Below are 18,290 nucleotides of genomic sequence, written 5' to 3' on the forward strand. Positions count from 1 at the left end.
AATTAAAGGTTACGCACACACTTTTTAATTTTAAAGTCATATTAGGACAAAACAATCCGTACTTTGCAACTCCTGTCTTTTTGTTGTAACTTTTTGATTCAAGTGACAAATAAAATAACTCGAACTCTGAGGTCATCACATACATAAAACAAATTCCATTGAGCCTATAGATATTTTTGGAATGAATAAAGTAATATCGCTTTTATCTTCGACGTCGTTACACACAGTATTCGCAAAGTGTCTCTGACTGCTACAATATGTTAGTTATCAGTATGTAGTAGTGAGTGGTATGAATCTGTGATTTCATTGAATTTTGTAAAATCATGCAACCCATGGATATGCTCAAATCCTAAATGGCATTGAGTACTTTAATGGCCGGATGACTAATATAAAACAAAGTGAGAAACCTGCGCTAGTTTGCCATCATCGAGGTTTCGAAATCCTAAAGAATCTCTCTAAAGACTTATTTTGCTGTTAAAGTTATCTAAGCTATACAAGCACAGTTGTTCACCCCCTGACTATGCGTATGTTTCCGACTGGTATAAAAATATAGAAACCCATGTTTGAAATCATTAAGTGTTCCCATTTTGCCGTGTGTAATAGAAAACATATCAAATTCATTTTCAGACGAAGGAGATTACATCATTGAAAAGGTTGAAGGTAGGTCGATATATTTTCATATAAAGCAGTGGTTCCCAAACTGAGGGTAATTGCCCCTAAAGAGAGACGATTTTTATAGGGTAATTCAGACGGTCAGTTTCAACAAATTCTTTTGTATTTCCCTTGCATTTGACTAGGCTGTGTACAAGCTGGACATTCAATGCTTGCATCTAGTCAATGGGCCTAGTCATATAGTCACACAGTTTATTGCATCATGATAAAAATATTTCGAAATACCGATTGTATGTTGAAATGTTGAGTTGAAATTTTGGGGACCATTCATGTTATATTTTATTACTGGGTGTTTTTTGTTTCAGAGTTGGAAGGTGCTATTGCAACTGGCTGGGACAGTGAGTGTATTGAAATAAATAGAAGTCTTTAGAATACGCGAGATGGCGCTAGCAAGCAATTCTAGGGTTAGCCTCTTTGTAGAAATAACATAATAGAAAAATTTCATAATCATAATGCCACCATTTTTCTAATCTAATCGAAAACTGTATGTAACATTTGGAAATACTTCGCGAATATCTTGAATAGCTTCGCGATCCACTGGTTGAAAAGCACCGATCTGAATGTGATTCGTCACCTACTAGCCGTCAGTGATCTTTCAGCTCAGTGACTGACTCCATTTCAGAATCAAACTTGGCTCAAAATTTGAATAACTTCTAATCCGATTCAATGCGGAACTCTTGGTTTAGACTAGAGACTTCTACCTAGCATTCGATATATTTGATAAATTCATTGTGATTGGATCCCATGTTCTCAATCTTTTTAAACTCATGACGTCTTTATTAGAGACAAAGTGTTGTGAAATAGACTCGTCTTATCTGAAAGAATCGTTACTAATCAGTAGTCTATTTTTACACAATACTGAAAGCACACTAGACATAGAAATTACAATAAATAATAAAAAAAGCATTTAAGAAGCCAATATTGGGTATTGAGATTGGCCAGTAAGACATAGTTCAGTAGTTGACTCGTATTTAGACTTAGACTCGCATATGACTTGACTTGATGTGTGACTTGGGATAAAAAACTTTTATCCAAAACTGAATGATTTGCGTCTCTCTAAACAAGGCTTTAGGCAAGCAGTGTTAATGTACGAAATATCAGAATAAAATAGATCCTTTCTACCAATATTAAGTCCATGCATGTGAAAACAAATAACTGAATAACTAATCTTATATTCGAAATATCCCATACCCTGGTAACTAGACGAGAAGCTGTGGTATGCCATATGATTAAACCGTCTTATCGGCTTTCTTCTTCCACCTGTATGTAAAATCTACGTAACTACGTAAAATCCTATCCCATCAAATGCCAAAACAATGTATAAAAATTTATTTTTGCTTCAGCTGAAAGAGATCTTGTAGAAGCAAAGCTTAAAGGTAAAATTCGATTAGTTGTCAATTGCAGACAATGGCTTAAATATATGAATGCATACTTTGCGTAAAGATTTCTAACTTAACTCGGAACATATCTACAAGCGCTATGCTTCAAATCGTCTTTTGTCGGATACGTCGTTAAAATAGTTTACAAACGTATTCTACTTTGTGTCCATTAACTTTATTTTGCTTTTTTCCAGAACAAGATATGACAATTCAGGAATTCTTAGACAGTAAGTATAAATAAACTGTACTGCATTGGTAGTTACTCATATTTTACAAAATATAAGGTACGGCAGCCAGTATATTGCTTAAACAAGACGTAGCCAGGAAGGCCCACTCGATACTTTAGTTAGGCGAACTGGATTATTGTGCGAACAATCGATTTTTAGGTGTTTCCAAATTTAGGGGGTCGTAGAAGTGTTTCTATTAACATTAAATCCATTTGTAAATTAGAATTTGTGTTCTGATTTTGATTGACCATCTGCACTGGTATATATACACTATTTTCTTGATATTCAACAACAGGAATTTTTGAGGTAGAATTCAAGGTGTGGTGTCGCATCTTAAAATTAAAGGGGATATTTGAAATTATAGCGAGGAGGGGTGCGCCGTTATTCTGATTGAAAGGAATCACTGGTCCACATATCATATCATTTGACTTTGCATTTTAGTGGTTAGCACACAATGAAGTGTCTGCAGCAGTGGCGTATCTACGAAAAATGGCGTTGTTTGAATATGCGCCCCCTTGATCGTTAGTTAACAATATTCAATATTGGTTTTTGTTGAAATATGATCATTTTACCTCATCATTTATAAAAAATACGAGTTTCATTTATTTCCAATTTCAATTTAGTTTTTTAAAACTTTTATAATTAAAACTTTTTTGCTCATTTTGTGCCCATATCCAAACGTCGCCCACGGCACGAGCCATCGATGCCACATATACCTTAGATACCTCACCAGTCCGCGGGCCCTAATTTTGTGAGAAAAGACCAAATAGTTCGCTTTCTTCTAGAAATCATAATATTGTTCTAGAACCAATTCTGTAAAACTTTTCACTTCATTTTATGATTATTTCACCCCAGTCTCATAATCTTATTTTTTTTTCATTATAGACGCCATCTATGATATCAACAGCTATACAAAAGGTACAACAGTGAACAGGAAATATCATTCATAAAAGTTTACTATGAAAATTGTAAATATAAATAACATGACAATCAATTATTAAAGTTTCTCATGGAGGTTCGTTGCGTTGAATTTTGTCTGAGTAATTGCCCTATGAGTATTTCTTTTTGCGTGATGTTTATGTGTGTGTCATAGGAAAAGCGATTATCAAAAAGTTGTTCATGCAGTCCCATTTCAATTTTGTGATGAATTAATTTTTCAATATATCTTGACCAGGTTTGTTTTAATTTCAATCTGTGTTTATTCAATGTTTTATCATCATATGTTTAAAGAATTTGCAAAAGCCACTAAACAATATATGTTGTCAAAATTTCTCTTTGCAATTCAAGAAATTTTGAGACTTTTGAATGCCCTGTGATATTAGAAAGATGAGATTTTAAAGTTGGATAATATTCACATATTCAAATATTGAATCAGCCACTAGGCTTCTTTAAATGATATGGGAGCCGCTGCTCGATAACCAGTATTGCTCTTACGCGTCTTCCTTCACCCTGAACTTCGATCTTTTTATAATTTGTATGTCAAGTGTGTATGTTCAGCATGGCGATAAAATAAACTACTGAATACTGATCAAGATAACACATTTTGTTATCACCTTTCAGTGAAAACTCATATGGTCATTTTGCATTGAAGGTAATATTTGAAATAAATTGTTTTTGTTTCCAGAAATAGAAACAAATGTCCTGGAACACATCAGCAGTAAGAAACTCGATTGATTTCTGTTTTATTAAGCCAGGAGAAATATTTATTCGTTGTTACCGTAATTTACTGATATAACATTTGTCTTGTTCTTTAGCAATGGTAAAGGGCAAAAATATGTCCCTAATATACCCTGATCATTTTTTTGTCACGAGGACTGACTTTTTTTCTAAATTATTGTTGTTGAGGTTATTGTCATGAATAAGTCGCTTAAAGACCTACATTTTTTTCGATTTTTATCTTCAGTCTTGTGAGACCAGATATTCTACCTAAAAATACGCTGCTCTGCGATCTTCTCTCTTATGTGTGACTTTCGTGTCGATAAATTTGAGCATTGATCTCTAGTTTGGGAGTATTGTAGGGCAGGGGTACTCAACTATTTTAACCGAAGGTCCGTTTAAAAAACTTCAAAATTACTGGGGTCCGGACATTACAGAATATTTTTCCATTAAATAAACGAAACGTCAAACAATGGCTCGCAAATATAAACACAAATGTCGCATATTGGTACCAGTACGACAAACTGTATAGCTGTGTATTTAAATTGTATCAAAATCATCTGAAAGTATCTAACGATGCTTATGCTTCCAAAACAAACAAGCAGACGCGGTCCAAATTAAATGGTCGAAAGGTCCGGATTCGGACCACGGTCCGCCAGTTGAGTAGCCCTGTTGTAGGGTATTGGGTAAAGATGTCGATTTCACAACCCCTCTCCCTTACGCGGGGGAGGAATATTGGGGAAATTAACTGAATTGACAGGCTTCGAACCTACTGTCTCTATTCTATTATTCTCTCAAATCAGATTTATTTAAAGTTTCTGATACTTGTTTGATTGCCTATTTCAGCTAAAAGTAGAGACTACGAAGAACAGGTTATCTGTGAGTATGCTAAAATATTATTGGGAATCGGGTAAAATTTGATAACTGCATTCATCAGGGTAATATTTTAATCGACCTCGATTCATGAAACTTGGTTGAAAAAATAGATTGGTTCTGACTCTGATTTTCGAGACTGGTTAGGATATTTTAAAATCGAATCCAACTTCGTTTGAAAAATAATAAATATATATCCTTGCGTAGAAGCTAACCTAACGGCACTAAAACGTTGACTTCATGAAAATTCGCATATAAGCCGACCTTACAAATCGTAATACGCCGTACGCACATATCATAGCTACTGAAAATGATAGTTATGTGCATATAAGCGAAATTTTATTCGTTCGAGTGCGACCAGAGTAATGTGCAGATAAGCCGACCCCTTACTCTTTTTTTTGAGTTTCAAACTTGGCTTATATGCAAGAATATACAGTAATTGATGAAATCTTGTTATTTGCAAGTCTACTTTGATAGACCGTCAGGAACGCTTGGTCGACTTTTATTTAGTTTTCGCGGAAGATTTTGACTCCTAATATCATAATCATCATAATCTGGGTCTGGGTCATCTGTGCCTCAAGTGCCTTAAAACCCTGCGTTTTAGCAGGGTTCTTGGTGTTTTTTGAAGGTTTTTCACTGTTTTCAAGCGTTTTAGCAGGGTTATTGGTGTTTTTTGAAGGTTTTTCACTGTTTTCAAGCGTTTTAGCAGGGTTATTGGTGTTTTTTGACGCTGTTTCATTGTTTTTAAGCGTTTTAGCAGAGTTATTGGTGTTTTTTGACGGTTTTTCAAGGTCAATAACTGAGTAAAGTCTCACTGGCAATTGCTTGAGTAAAAATCCGAGTTGTTCAATTTATATGACTTCAGTCATTTCGAGTCAATAATTTCGTAAAGTCTCACTGGCAATTACTTGAGTAAAAATCCGAGTTGTTCAATTTATATGACTTCAGTCATTTCGAGTCAATAACTGAGTAAAGTCTCACTGGCAATTACTTGAGTAAAAATCCGAGTTGTTCAATTTATATGACTTCAGTCATTTCGAGTCACTGAATAACATGACTCGAATCGAGTCAATTATTTTGAACCTCACCAACACTGCATTTTATTTTCAGCCAAGCTCGATGAGACCTCTACCAAACTCCAAGGTAAAGCATTAATAACTCAATTAAAATGAATAGCATTAAATATAGATCTGTATACATCTAAAAGTGTCAGCAAAAAAGAAGAAAAGAAAACCTTCCTCTACCTTCTATTGTGTACTCAACTTTCAATTTAATAGGCATCCGCTATTTATGAGTTAAATATTATGTCAGAATGTCTCTCCAAGTACGCTTTTTCAAGGGAACACATTACTGTATGGAAATTCTGGGCCTTGTTCACAACCTGCCGCTGCATTTCGTGTCAATCATTGTTAGTTCATTAATTAATTCATTAAATAATGTAATTATGGTTAACAGATAAGATAAATTGAGTAGTGTTTTCTAGTGTTTCCCGATTTTAACTGGTCCTGGCGCTAGTCGTTCGCATAATTGCACATTCCGTTCAGCTTATCTGTTACCCGCCATATTAACGACGTTAAGTTTACTTATACTGAAATTTTTCATGTAATTCCGCTGTTTTATTTTTTTTATTTTTTACAGAAGTATCGAACAATCTTACAACGGCGTTAGACGGTAAGTTGATATGTTGATATAGAGCTGCTGATTTAATAGTCAAATTACTGAAAGGGTAAATGGTTATGCAAAATACCACCATTCGTATATATGCATATGACTATGCGATTTAAGAGTCTTGCTGCACACTACACAAATGTATTTCTGTAACGTTCCGTCTGACTAAAATCAGACTTCCTCATACAGTTTACAGCAATGACTAGAAAGTTGTCTGATTTTAGTTAGACAAAACGTTACAGAAATACATATGTGTTAGTGTGTAGCATGACTCAATTGCATATAGAATGGTAATGTTTATTCGTGCTACAGCATCCTTGCAATATACGTATACGGACCCGCCAAGGCAAAAGAAAGAATTGGGAGTTAGTCTCGCGTAACTTCTACTGATAATTGGTATTTGAACCGTTGTATTAAAAATATTCTGTTTATGCTGACTGATTACCCTTCGTTGAATTCTGCTATCTAAATCTTCATGATATTAAAATCAGTTGGCGCTTCATATCAATGGGGATAAGCTCGCTATCGCACCTCTGATTACGCTACGTGGAACTCATGAGAATATTTTTAATCAATCATTGCAAAGAACTGAATAAATCCCGTGTAAATATTATCAAATTGCCAACAAATCCCAGAATTATATATTTTGTTATAGAATACGTCCTCATAACGAGGAGAAGCATTCGAACACCCAGCGCGGAATATCATAGTCCTGATGCATAAACTACGCCAGTTATGAGCACCATTGAAAAAAATGATAGTAATAACCTATCCTAAAGTTGACCAATTTCTGTGTTAATTGCAACAAACACTGCATAACAACCGTTGTTACGACCCAACATTCGAATGCAAATAACAATAAATGAGCATTTTTTGTTGCTATGAATCAAAAAGTAAAAAGCAAGGTAATCGAAGACCACAAAAAAATTTGATCGTCGGCAAGAGAAAGATAATGATTTATTTCCTTATATATATCAATAAAGAACACATGGCAGTAAAAAGAGTAAACTATAGTCATAAAATGTAATCGGACGGGCGGGCAAGACTACATGATCAACGAGGTCGACCGACCCTATACCACGGTTTTCCAACACTGCCTCAAATTCATCAATGTGAATTTTTTTTTTCAGCGGCGGTTTTGAACACTGATGAAATGTATGCCAGTAAGTAGCATTTATTTATCATTAAGATTTCATGTGTATGACTTGCAGTTGACGTTGTAAGTGAACGATTACGGTTCCAAACCCTCTGCTTTCCATCTGGCTCACCAAGAGGATAATAACTTAAAAGCATTTTCCTAATTTTTATGCCTTGCAGTAGGTCAGGGTGCGGCGGGGGTTGGATTTGAGGGTAGAAACCCTTTTTGAAAAGTAGAAAAAAAAAACGTTTTTCTGCAACGTACAAAGCATTTTTTCGCAGTTTGAAACCCCTTTTTGATCTTCATGACGTTTTCCGACTTTCGGGAAAACTCGCTAGCTGTAATTTTCTAACTTGGCATATAGAAATTTAATAACCTTTCCCGTTTTACAACAAAATGCTCTTGCGGTCACTTTTCATGAGCGTTTTTTCTATGCGGCAAATTTTCTTGCGGCGAATTTTTTTAGAACCCAATTACGGATTTCTCGGGTTTCTGACTATTTTTGTTTTTCAGTTGCAAATACAAATTTCAGTGAAGTGGATAAAGCAATCTCAGGTAAGAAAATTTTGAATACTCATTGTGGTTCTTGAGATATGAGATTATAAAGTTGATGCCTTCTGACACGAAAAACAAGCCGGAAAACCAGGGCACAGAGCGTACTCGAACGAGCCGGAAAACCGGCTTGCCATGTTCAAGCGTGAAAATAAATTGAAAAGCTCAAAACTGTTTTGAAACACCATGGTACCAAGAATCATAGATTCTCAAGGTGCTTCATCCGGAGCCCCAGGGCTCCGTGGAGAAACCTGGACGGCGTCGCGAGCCATTCGTTCATTTATCAAAATACTGATTTGGCAAAGTTGCGATATAAACCGTTCAAGATATTTATGAAAAAAAACCTGTATATCACGTTGAATATTAAATTTTAATTAAACTTGTTTAATTAATTTAGTATAGCGCGATGGCCTTGCGCAGGAATGTGTAACCTTTAATGGAGGGCCAAATACAAATAAATGAGTGAAAACAGGGGCAGCACAAACCGCTCTTTAAACAAGCTAGCTAGCACTGTAAAACAAGTAGGTAATTGTGATAAAAACGGTTAGGTTTTTGAAGTACCTTTCCATTAAAAAAATATGAGTTATTTAAATGCTATTGCGGCAATTTTCCATGTTATCACAAGTACTTGTTCTACAGCAAAATGCCCTTGCTGCGATTTTGCATGCGGCGAATTTTCCTATACGACAAAGTCCCTGCGGCGAATTTTCCTATACGACAAAGTCCCTGCGGCGAAATTTTCAGGCTCGGCTCCTTGCATATCGTTATATATCAGGGGCTTCTTGTATAGGGCTTGTTCGGAGCTATGAGCGTGATTGGGCTTTGCGTGAAAATTTTTTACGTATTTACCTTATAAATGTTATTTGTATTGCAGAGAAGAAAAATGCATTGGTGCTTAAAATAACAAGTATGTATTTTTGACGATTCGCTACTGTATATATCTCACTTCAATGCGACCCCAGTCGAACATTTGCTATAACAATCTTCTTCCAACTTCCCCTGTCCTCCATTTCACTGGCAAGATTCTCCCGTGGTATCCCCGTGCCATGTTTAAGTTGATCAATGTATGTACGTCGCTGTCTATCCACGCTTCTTTTCCCATGTTTTGGTTCCCATAGGATCAGTTCATGTACGATTTCTTTCATGTTTCTGTAGCAGTGGCCACTGAATCTAAGGCATCTCTTCTTTATTATGGTTGTGATGCTTGGTAATTTACCGTATAGTGTTTTATTTGGAGTTTTGTTCTGCCATGTTACTTTTAGTACTCTAAGCATTTTTGTGTATGCGCAGTCCAGCTTCGTGCTTGCTGCCTTTGTGAGAGTCCACGTTTTTGATCCATATAGGAGAACATTTTCTACTGCAGCTCTGAAAAATTTTATCTTTAGTTCTGGTTTGTTTCACTGTATATATAATTTATACCAGATTTCTCAAACCTGGTTCTTGTACCCATTCCTCCCCCCAACTTTCTTTCCTTGGGTCACAGGCGGAGATTAATCATTGGTGCTCCCGTAGTATGTGCATCAAGATGACGCACAACCTGAACATAATATGTGTACCAGGTTTAGGTTATCAGGTTGTGCGCATCTTGGTGCATATACTCAAGAAGCGCCGAATTCTTTGCAATGTTCAAGCGTGGAAGTGAAGCTAAACTACGCGCTGTGTTATTCTATCATTGACCTATCACCTATCCTTTGATCTATTTTGTATTTTATTCAGTAGCCAGGGAGTGTATGTGGGTCGAAATTTCCTCATCTTTTGAAATTAAAAAAAGCATTTTTTGTATCATACTGTCATACATATCAATTTTTCGTAGCTTGAAATGTACTTTTGACTCACAAGGCCTATAGAAACCCTCGTTTGGACCTGCTGGCTGTTACGATCTAATTTGGCAATTAGCATTTCAGAACCCTTCCCTCCCTCCTTTGAAAACATCTGGCTACAATTCTGCATTTCGACATCGCAAATCTAGAGTTCAAATTCCATGAACCTTAGCCGGGGTTTGATAAAGTATGCAGAAAATGGCGCACCGGGAAGATTCCGACCCCCGGCCCATAGGTTTCAGTCCCTTTACACAACTTGATGTAAAGTAGGCGAACAAAATCAGTTACCTCTAAATTGGTACACACACTTTTGGAGTGCCATAATAATACCTCCTTACATATTGTTAAATATTATTAGCGGTTTTTATTTTTGCATAGTTCGGATCGAAAGACGTGAATAAGCACCTAGAACAAAAAAACTATCAAGTCCCATGACACACCCCCGTTCTTACAACAAACACCTGTCACGCCCCATGCAACACCCCCGTTTTCACAACAAACACCTGTCACGGCCATTAACACACCCCCGTTCTCTCTGTCACACCCCATTCTCACAACAAACACCCCTGTCACGCCCCATGACACACCCCCGTTCTCACAACAAACACCTGCCTCCCGTTCTCACATTCTTTATTTACATTTTACAGATGCGCTGAATAAAACCTTCTCCGGTAAGCAAATTTTTTTATTTATATTGGGTAGGGAGTTTCATATTTATTTTGCGAGAGGAAAGCCGATAAGACGGTGTAATCACATGGCGAATATGGCCTATTGTCTCGTCACCAGTTTATGTCATGAATGGGGTTTACTAACTTGTTAGTTGTTTTAGATAGATCTGATCAGGGGTCGGATTCAAATGTTTTGTCAGCCGGTTCCATCACAAAAATCATATTCATCGGCCGGTTCTGTTGCATGTTTTTTTAGTAATGCTAACCGGTTCGCTGATCTCATACAATTCCGTGAGACGGTTCTATAGAACCGATGCCTGGATCTGATAGTAGGCGGAGCTGTCACCTCATAAAAAAAAATTTTTACAGCCTTGTTGTCTTATTGCTTAACATTGCTTGAAGCGCTTTTTAGACCCCAAGATTCACGAAAACACATCTTTTTCGGCGTTCGGCCGGACCCACTCGCTGTTTCGATCAAACTTGGCAAATAGAAATTTCAGAACCCCCCCTCCCCCCCCCCCCCCCGTTTGAAAATTTCTGGCTACGACCCTGGCTGTCCCCATCCCCGAACTCACAGGAAAACCAATAATAATGAGGCCTACTGCTATTACTCCAGATTTAGTCAAATACGAAGCGGCTCAGACGTGCGAAGAAACCCGTTTCACAACTGCAGTGACAGATAATCCAGATTCCGATGGTGCTGTATATTCAATGTATTTTCCGAGTTCCCCAAAGACTCCGATTCCGGTATTTTGCAGCCTTAAACACGAAGGATGGATGGTAAGTCAGACGCATAAAATCAAAAATTATTTTTGTGGGGTTACGAGCTTTGATGGGATTTGTGGCGTTATAGAAAAAGGGAAAACTGATAAAAATAAAAAGATAATGATAGGATAGTTTTACATATTTATCCAGGGGAGAGGAAAGCCGATAAGACGGCTTAAACATATGACAGATCAAGGCCTCTAGTCCCGTCACCAGTCCATGTCGGGTATGGGATTAGTTAGTTATTTGTTTTCGGAAGCACGGACTTGATATATTGTTCTCTTTTCACCAAAGTAGCCTTCTCAAGTTCTGATCATTCGAGCTGAAGTGTGTTTCTACAAATTTCAACAAAAAATTTGACTGGGTGTCACGTCTTTTGATAGCCCGGAATCTATATCGACGAGACACAATGAAAACGTATCGAACGCGCCACTCTCAGCCCCTTTGTCCACAAACAAGACACGTGCATAAATCACTTCTTCTTTATATACTTGGCAAAGAACAGCGGTTTTCTTAAATGAATAAAACACAATTGATTAACATAAGTCAAAGCATATAACAACAACAAAAGGCAAATTTCTCACCAAACGTTTTCCGATCCGGAAGGCTAATACAATTACAATATATAACAGATAAATAAACAGTCCACAATACAGACAAATATCTGCGACTCTTTACACGACGAATACGTGATGCAAATGACCGAAAGGAAAACGCTAAACCAGACAATAGATAATAATACTAATTTACGCTACAAACAAAGGGTAATAATGGGTCTACAATGATTGGATGCAAGGCAGAGCACGATGCACTGCATACAGTGGCAAAATATACGATAAACGTACGTTTACAACGTAACACTGGGTAAGAATGCTATTGTGATAAAGGGGAACTGAGTAGATAAAAATATTTGTACTCTATTATTATATTTACTTGAAGATGAAGACACCCTTGAAAGTTTGAGAACCTAACTACTTTGAGAAATATTTGTATATAATTTCATTTACAAGCTTTATCACTCAGGTTATAATGCGACTTGAGAACTCCGACACATCTATATTCAATGCTCCTTACGAAGATTATCTGAAGCCAATGGGAAGCATAGAGCACGGGAACTATTGGATGGGTAATTTATATTTAAATGATATATTTAGAACATTAGTTTGCATAATAAATTGACCAAAATAAAACATTCACATTGGTGGATAAGAAATCCTGTTGCATTAGTGACTGAATTTTCAGTGATTTCTCTCTCATTCTCTCGAAGCAAGTAACTATGCAGGCAATTACTGATATGAAGAAGGATGTTATTTTGCTTGACTTGAATCTTCCCAATTTTATCCAACTCCAAATCTTACCCGAGATCTTAACTCTTGATTATAAATATTTACCAGTATTCATTCTGTTACAGCTTGCTAAACTTAAATTGATTGTTCCTGGTTAGAGTACTCCAAGGATGTAAAATGACTGTCTGGCTTAGTCAGGATATTAATTTTCCAAAGACTTGAATTTTCAGGTTTCATTGAATCCCAGAACTTAAAGTTTTGATATTTTGGACCTCCTAAAGCAGGGGTGTGCAACAGAAGGGCCAGATACGAATAACTGGGTAAAACCGTGGTCAGCAGCATTATTTAACATAGGCTTTCTAGTAGTTACAGGCACACAAATTTTGGTTGTTGATCTTATGACATGTGTTGTTCGTTTGGCACGAGTTCAGGTATCGGCTTTGCAACGCAGAGGAAATGGAATTACTTGCGCGTACTAGATTAAACAAAATTAAGAACTCGCTTCGTGGGCCGCACATTATTGAAAATTGGGACTTGTCTGCAAGCCGCACAACTTTTTCTTGTGGGCTGCATTTGGCCCGCGGGCCACAGGTTGCACACCCCTGTCCTAAAGTATGCGCGCCAAGATGGCGCACAACCTGAACTTAGGTTTCTACCTGGTTAGGGTTCAGGTTATGCGGCATCTAGGTGCGCATACTTCAGGAGTACCTATTTTTTCTAGAGAAAAAACAACATATCGTGTTTCCCGGCTATTAAGACGCTTTCTTGGACCCAATTTCTGAGCATGAGTTAGGGGAGACCGACTTACTTTATTTCACTTTATTTTTCACATGAGTCTTTTCAAACATGATTTGTGTAAACTTTATATCTGATATATTTTATAATGTATTGAACGCCGAAGCGTCTGCCAATCACTTTATTTAATTTACTTTGTACTGCCAGCTGTTTTGTCTTATTCTTTATAAAAATGTAGTCAGTGCCATCTTTTTAAAAAATGCAGGAAATAAAATATTATATTGTTATCAACTCATAATTGTTATCAAGTCATGTTACGATCATTATATTAATTGTTATATAAAATCATAGAAGAATTCGTCACTAACATCATCCAGTTTTTTCGATATTCTCATAATCACCATAAATTTTACAATTATTACAGTAATTTTATATTTATCCCGGTGATAAGAAAGCCGATTGTATAGGTTGTCCATAAATTCTTAAAAAATTTTAAATTTCAAAAGGTAATTTATCGATACAATTATATTGTTTTGGCCCTCACAGATGTATTAATGAAGTTAAAATATTTAAACAATTACTGATTAAAAAACAATAAACCTGCTCATTAAGATATATTAAGAACTGACTTCATAACAAAATTAGAATTGTAAAAGGACTCTATGGACACTTTGTACTACTAAACAAGAGAGAGATTCTCCAATAAATGGACACAAAGTTCACAAATTTCGTGACTATCGCAAATACAACCGCCACGCGGTGCGCAAATTTTGATGACGTAATTGCCCATAAAAAACGAATCCAATAAGACCCACAGAATTGCTTACACTAAGTAAAAGTAATACCCTCCTAGCAACAACAAAAATCTTGAACCACTGAAAATTTGGTTGCAAGGCAATTGATCTAGTAGTTAATGAGAAAATTGATTTTTTACAACAATAATAAGCAAGGCAATACTAACAACATGATAATCAACAACATAACAACGGTGTTGCTCATCGTGCTAAGCGTTAGGATTACGTTCGCCACCGCACCTCTGATTATTCTGAGTAGGTTCGCAGGTTCGAATACCGTACAGAAATGGTTCTGTGCGAGAGGATTGCTCTCTTTGGACTCTTTGTCGCCGTAGAGAGGTTCACGTAACCGCTGGTCGGTTACGGCTTCCTCCACCATCAAGTCCATGCTTTCGAAAACAAATAACCAACTAATTCCATACCCGACATGAAATGGTAACCGGACGGGAAGCCGTGGTCTGCTATATGGTCTTATCGTCTTTCCTCTTCCACGGGATGAATGTGTATATCCTATCCTATATTAATAACGAAGCTCATATATGCACTTCGTTTTCAATAATATATACCGCCTGTTCTGAGTAAAGTGCATGGGATAAGAACCTGAAATCATTACACTAGAGACAACAAATTTGACATGATAGGCAATCTATCCATCACAGGATTCAAACTTAATTTGCGTTGTCATACACAGAATCTGTAGTTTCGCTCTGAACAAGGCTTCAAATATTCTGTCTTTTTAGTGTAACCAGATCGTTCGGGCTCAGGTCAAATGCAATGGAAACTAGTCTTTCAGGGTTGTTATTATTCATATAAGAATTTTATAAAGAATTTACCCATTTTGAGCGCTTAAACAAAATAGTCTATTTGTATAGGGAACCAAAGAAGCAAGAAGTGTTTAAAACTTATATTGGCCTCCCATGTACTTTCCATGCTGCCACAACCAAATTTTAATAATTTAGAGAAAGGATAATTTAATAAAAATTACTCAAGGAATTTGTTGAGGTTGCGATAAAATTTAGCCTGTGCGCGAGGCCTATTGTTTCCCACTTTTTCTTTTGTAACATTGGAAATATTGTTCATAAAATGTAGCTTTTTACCCCGAACTCACATGGCCCGCTAGTCTAAAAGTGGGCACAATTTCTGGTCTCTGGTCCAAATACCTTACCTACCTCAGGTTTAGAATCATCTGAAGAGGGCAACGGATAATTTAAGTTGAGATAAATTTTCTTCTTCTTTTTTACAGGTCTTGAAAACATGCACAGCATCACGCAGTCACAAACATATAAGCTCAGGGTTGAGTTAGTATTGGAAAATGGAGACATTAATATACAAGTATTTGAGTAAGTACATTTGTATAGATAGGGTACAAATAGAGATTTTCACATTTGTTTCAATGCGAGATCAGTCTTCTTTACTCCTGAGTGAGTGCATTTTTATTTGTGATTGATTGTTCAAAACTCCTTTACTTTTCAGTGAGGCCGCTAACTTTGCTCAGAGATGAATCTCTTTTACTTATGAGTGTGCTCCTGTAACTTTGCTCAGAGATGAATCTCTTTTACTTATGAGTGTGTTCCTGTAACTTTTCTCAGAGATGAGTCTCTTATTTCTGTGTGAGTGTCCGTGGCTTTGCTCATAGCTGAGTTTTCTTTACTTTTTGAGTGAGTGCTCATAACTTTGCTCAGAGACGAGTCTCCTTTACTTCTGAGTGAGTGTGCGTGACTTTGCTCAGAGATGAGTCTCCTTTACTTCTGAGTGAGTGTCCGTGACTTTGCTCATAGCTGAGTTTTTTTTAATTTTTCAGTGAGTGCTCATAACTTTGCTCAAAGACGAGTCTCCTATACTTCTGACTGAGTGTGCGTAACTTTGTTCAGAGATGAATCTCTTACTTCTGTGTGAGTGTCCGTGACTATGTCCATAGCTGAGTTTTTTCCTACTTCTGAGTGAATGCTCATAACTTTGCTCAAAGACGAGTCTCCTTTACTTCTGAGTGAGTGTGCGTGACTTTGCTCAGAGATGAGTCTCCTTTACTTCTGAGTGAGTGTGCGTAACTTTGCTCAAAGATGAGTCTCTTACTTTTGTGTGGGTGTTCGTGACTTTGCTCAGAAATGAGTCTCCTTTACTTCTGAGTGAGTGACTGTAACTTTGCTCAGAGATGAGTCTTCTTTACTTCTGAGTGAGGGACCATAACTTTGCTCAGAGATGAATCTCTTTTACTTTTGGGTGAGTTTCTGTAAATTTGCTCAGAGATGAGTCTTCTTTACTTAAGAGTGAGTGGCTGTAACTTTGCTCAGAGATGAGTTTTCTTTACTTCTGAGTAAGTGACTGTAACTTTGCTCAGAGATGAGTCTTCTTCACTGCTGAGTGAGTGCTTGTAACTTTGCTCAGAGATGAATCTCTTACTTTTGTGTGGGTGTTTGTGACTTTGCTCAAAGACGAGTCTCCTTTACTTCTGAGTGAGTGGCCATAACTTTGCTCAGAGATGAGTCTCTTACTTTTGTGTGGGTGTTTGTGACTTTGCTCAAAGACGAGTCTCCTTTACTTCTGAGTGAGTGTGCGTAACTTTGCTCAGAGATGAGTCTCTTTTAATCCTGAGTGAGTGCCCGTAACTTTGCTCAGAGATGAGTCTCTTTTAATCCTGAGTGAGTGCCCGTAACTTTGCTCAGAGATGAGTCTTCTTTACTTCTGAGTGAGGGACCATAACTTTGCTCAGAGATGAATCTCTTTTACTTTTGGGTGAGTTTCTGTAAATTTGCTCAGAGATGAGTCTTCTTTACTTAAGAGTGAGTGGCTGTAACTTTGCTCAGAGATGAGTTTTCTTTACTTCTGAGTAAGTGACTGTAACTTTGCTCAGAGATGAGTCTTCTTCACTGCTGAGTGAGTGCTTGTAACTTTGCTCAGAGATGAATCTCTTTTACTCCTGAATGAGTGCCCGTAACCTTGCTCAGAGATGAGTCTTCTTTACTTCTGAGTGAGTGGCCATAACTTTGCTCAGAGATGAATCTTTTTTATTTCGGAGTGTGTTCCTGTAACTTTGCTCAGAGATGAATCTATTTTACTTCTGAGTGTGTTCCTGTAACTTTGCTCAGAGATGAGTCTTCTTTACTTCTGAGTGAGTGGCCATAACTTTGGTCAGAGATGAGTCTATTAACTTCGGAGTGAGTGTCTGTAACTTTGCTCAGAGATGAGTCTTCTCCCACTTTGCCTGTGAGCGGTTGGCTAATTCAACTCCGATATCAGTTTTATTTATATATTTATTTATGAGTGAGTGCAAGTGACGTTGCTTTGAGCAAATTTAATCAATCAAATAAAAATAAAACATATTTTTTTTTAAGTCTATTCCGAGTTGGATCGGCATCTACAGATTTCAAAGCAAAAGTTGGGCCAAGAAATGCTGGGGAATCAACTGCCGAGGTACTTGTTTACTATATTCTTGCTCATTGGTTTAAGCCGCGTCTAAATTTTAGAAATTTTCTCTCGTCCCGCCTCAAAAATAAGTAGCTAACAGTAAGCTACAAGTAACTAATAGTAGGGCGAAAGTATTTTTTTTCTTCAAAAAACACGTTGAAAATACGTGAATGGAACGTAAATAATGAAATAAATGATAAGTTTTAAAAACAAATACGGCGAGCAAGATCGAATCTAACAAATATTTTTATCATCAATTAGCTTCACGTCTTCTTAAAAATTGTCTACGCCCTCGTGTGGGACACTCCCCTTCGTTTGAGAACCACTGGTTTCAAGTGATACCCGAATCATTGACTTGACTTGACTCAAATGAATGTTATGACTCGTCATCAGCTTTTGACACTTGCTCACAACATAGAGTCCGGTAAATCTGAACTTAACTTTTAGTCCGGGGGCTTCTATCTAGCAGTGTGGCTGAGACCCTGTGCTCATCACTCGTTATAGAACGACGCTTGCTTGCGCGGTCGTAGCGTATCAACGTATAACGGCGCCCGTGGCAAAGTTTAAAAATGCGCTTCCTCGATTGCTGGCCGACTATTTTAACGTCAATTGTTAAATTGAGATACATTATTATTTAGGTAAAAATACGAGT

At 37.1% G+C, this 18,290-nt stretch overlaps 1 protein-coding gene across 2 annotated transcripts in view; it reads left to right on the top strand.

Moving 5' to 3' along the window:
• LOC120340070 (uncharacterized) overlaps positions 1 to 18,290 on the top strand; it is a 44,857-nt gene that overhangs the window by 18,728 nt on the left and 7,839 nt on the right. For both annotated transcript variants that reach the window (XM_078116392.1, XM_078116391.1), the window contains 17 exons: positions 628 to 660; positions 978 to 1,010; positions 2,016 to 2,048; positions 2,246 to 2,278; positions 3,164 to 3,196; positions 3,903 to 3,935; positions 4,781 to 4,813; positions 5,918 to 5,950; positions 6,446 to 6,478; positions 7,606 to 7,638; positions 8,127 to 8,168; positions 9,040 to 9,072; positions 10,633 to 10,656; positions 11,270 to 11,433; positions 12,442 to 12,544; positions 15,477 to 15,573; positions 17,566 to 17,644. In XM_078116392.1, the coding sequence (XP_077972518.1) occupies positions 628 to 660; positions 978 to 1,010; positions 2,016 to 2,048; positions 2,246 to 2,278; positions 3,164 to 3,196; positions 3,903 to 3,935; positions 4,781 to 4,813; positions 5,918 to 5,950; positions 6,446 to 6,478; positions 7,606 to 7,638; positions 8,127 to 8,168; positions 9,040 to 9,072; positions 10,633 to 10,656; positions 11,270 to 11,433; positions 12,442 to 12,544; positions 15,477 to 15,573; positions 17,566 to 17,644 (872 nt within the window). The remainder of the gene's footprint in view (positions 1 to 627; positions 661 to 977; positions 1,011 to 2,015; positions 2,049 to 2,245; positions 2,279 to 3,163; positions 3,197 to 3,902; positions 3,936 to 4,780; positions 4,814 to 5,917; positions 5,951 to 6,445; positions 6,479 to 7,605; positions 7,639 to 8,126; positions 8,169 to 9,039; positions 9,073 to 10,632; positions 10,657 to 11,269; positions 11,434 to 12,441; positions 12,545 to 15,476; positions 15,574 to 17,565; positions 17,645 to 18,290) is intronic.

This window comes from Styela clava, chromosome 9, assembly GCF_964204865.1.
Source record: "Styela clava chromosome 9, kaStyClav1.hap1.2, whole genome shotgun sequence".
In the NCBI taxonomy this organism is placed as follows: domain Eukaryota; kingdom Metazoa; phylum Chordata; class Ascidiacea; order Stolidobranchia; family Styelidae; genus Styela; species Styela clava.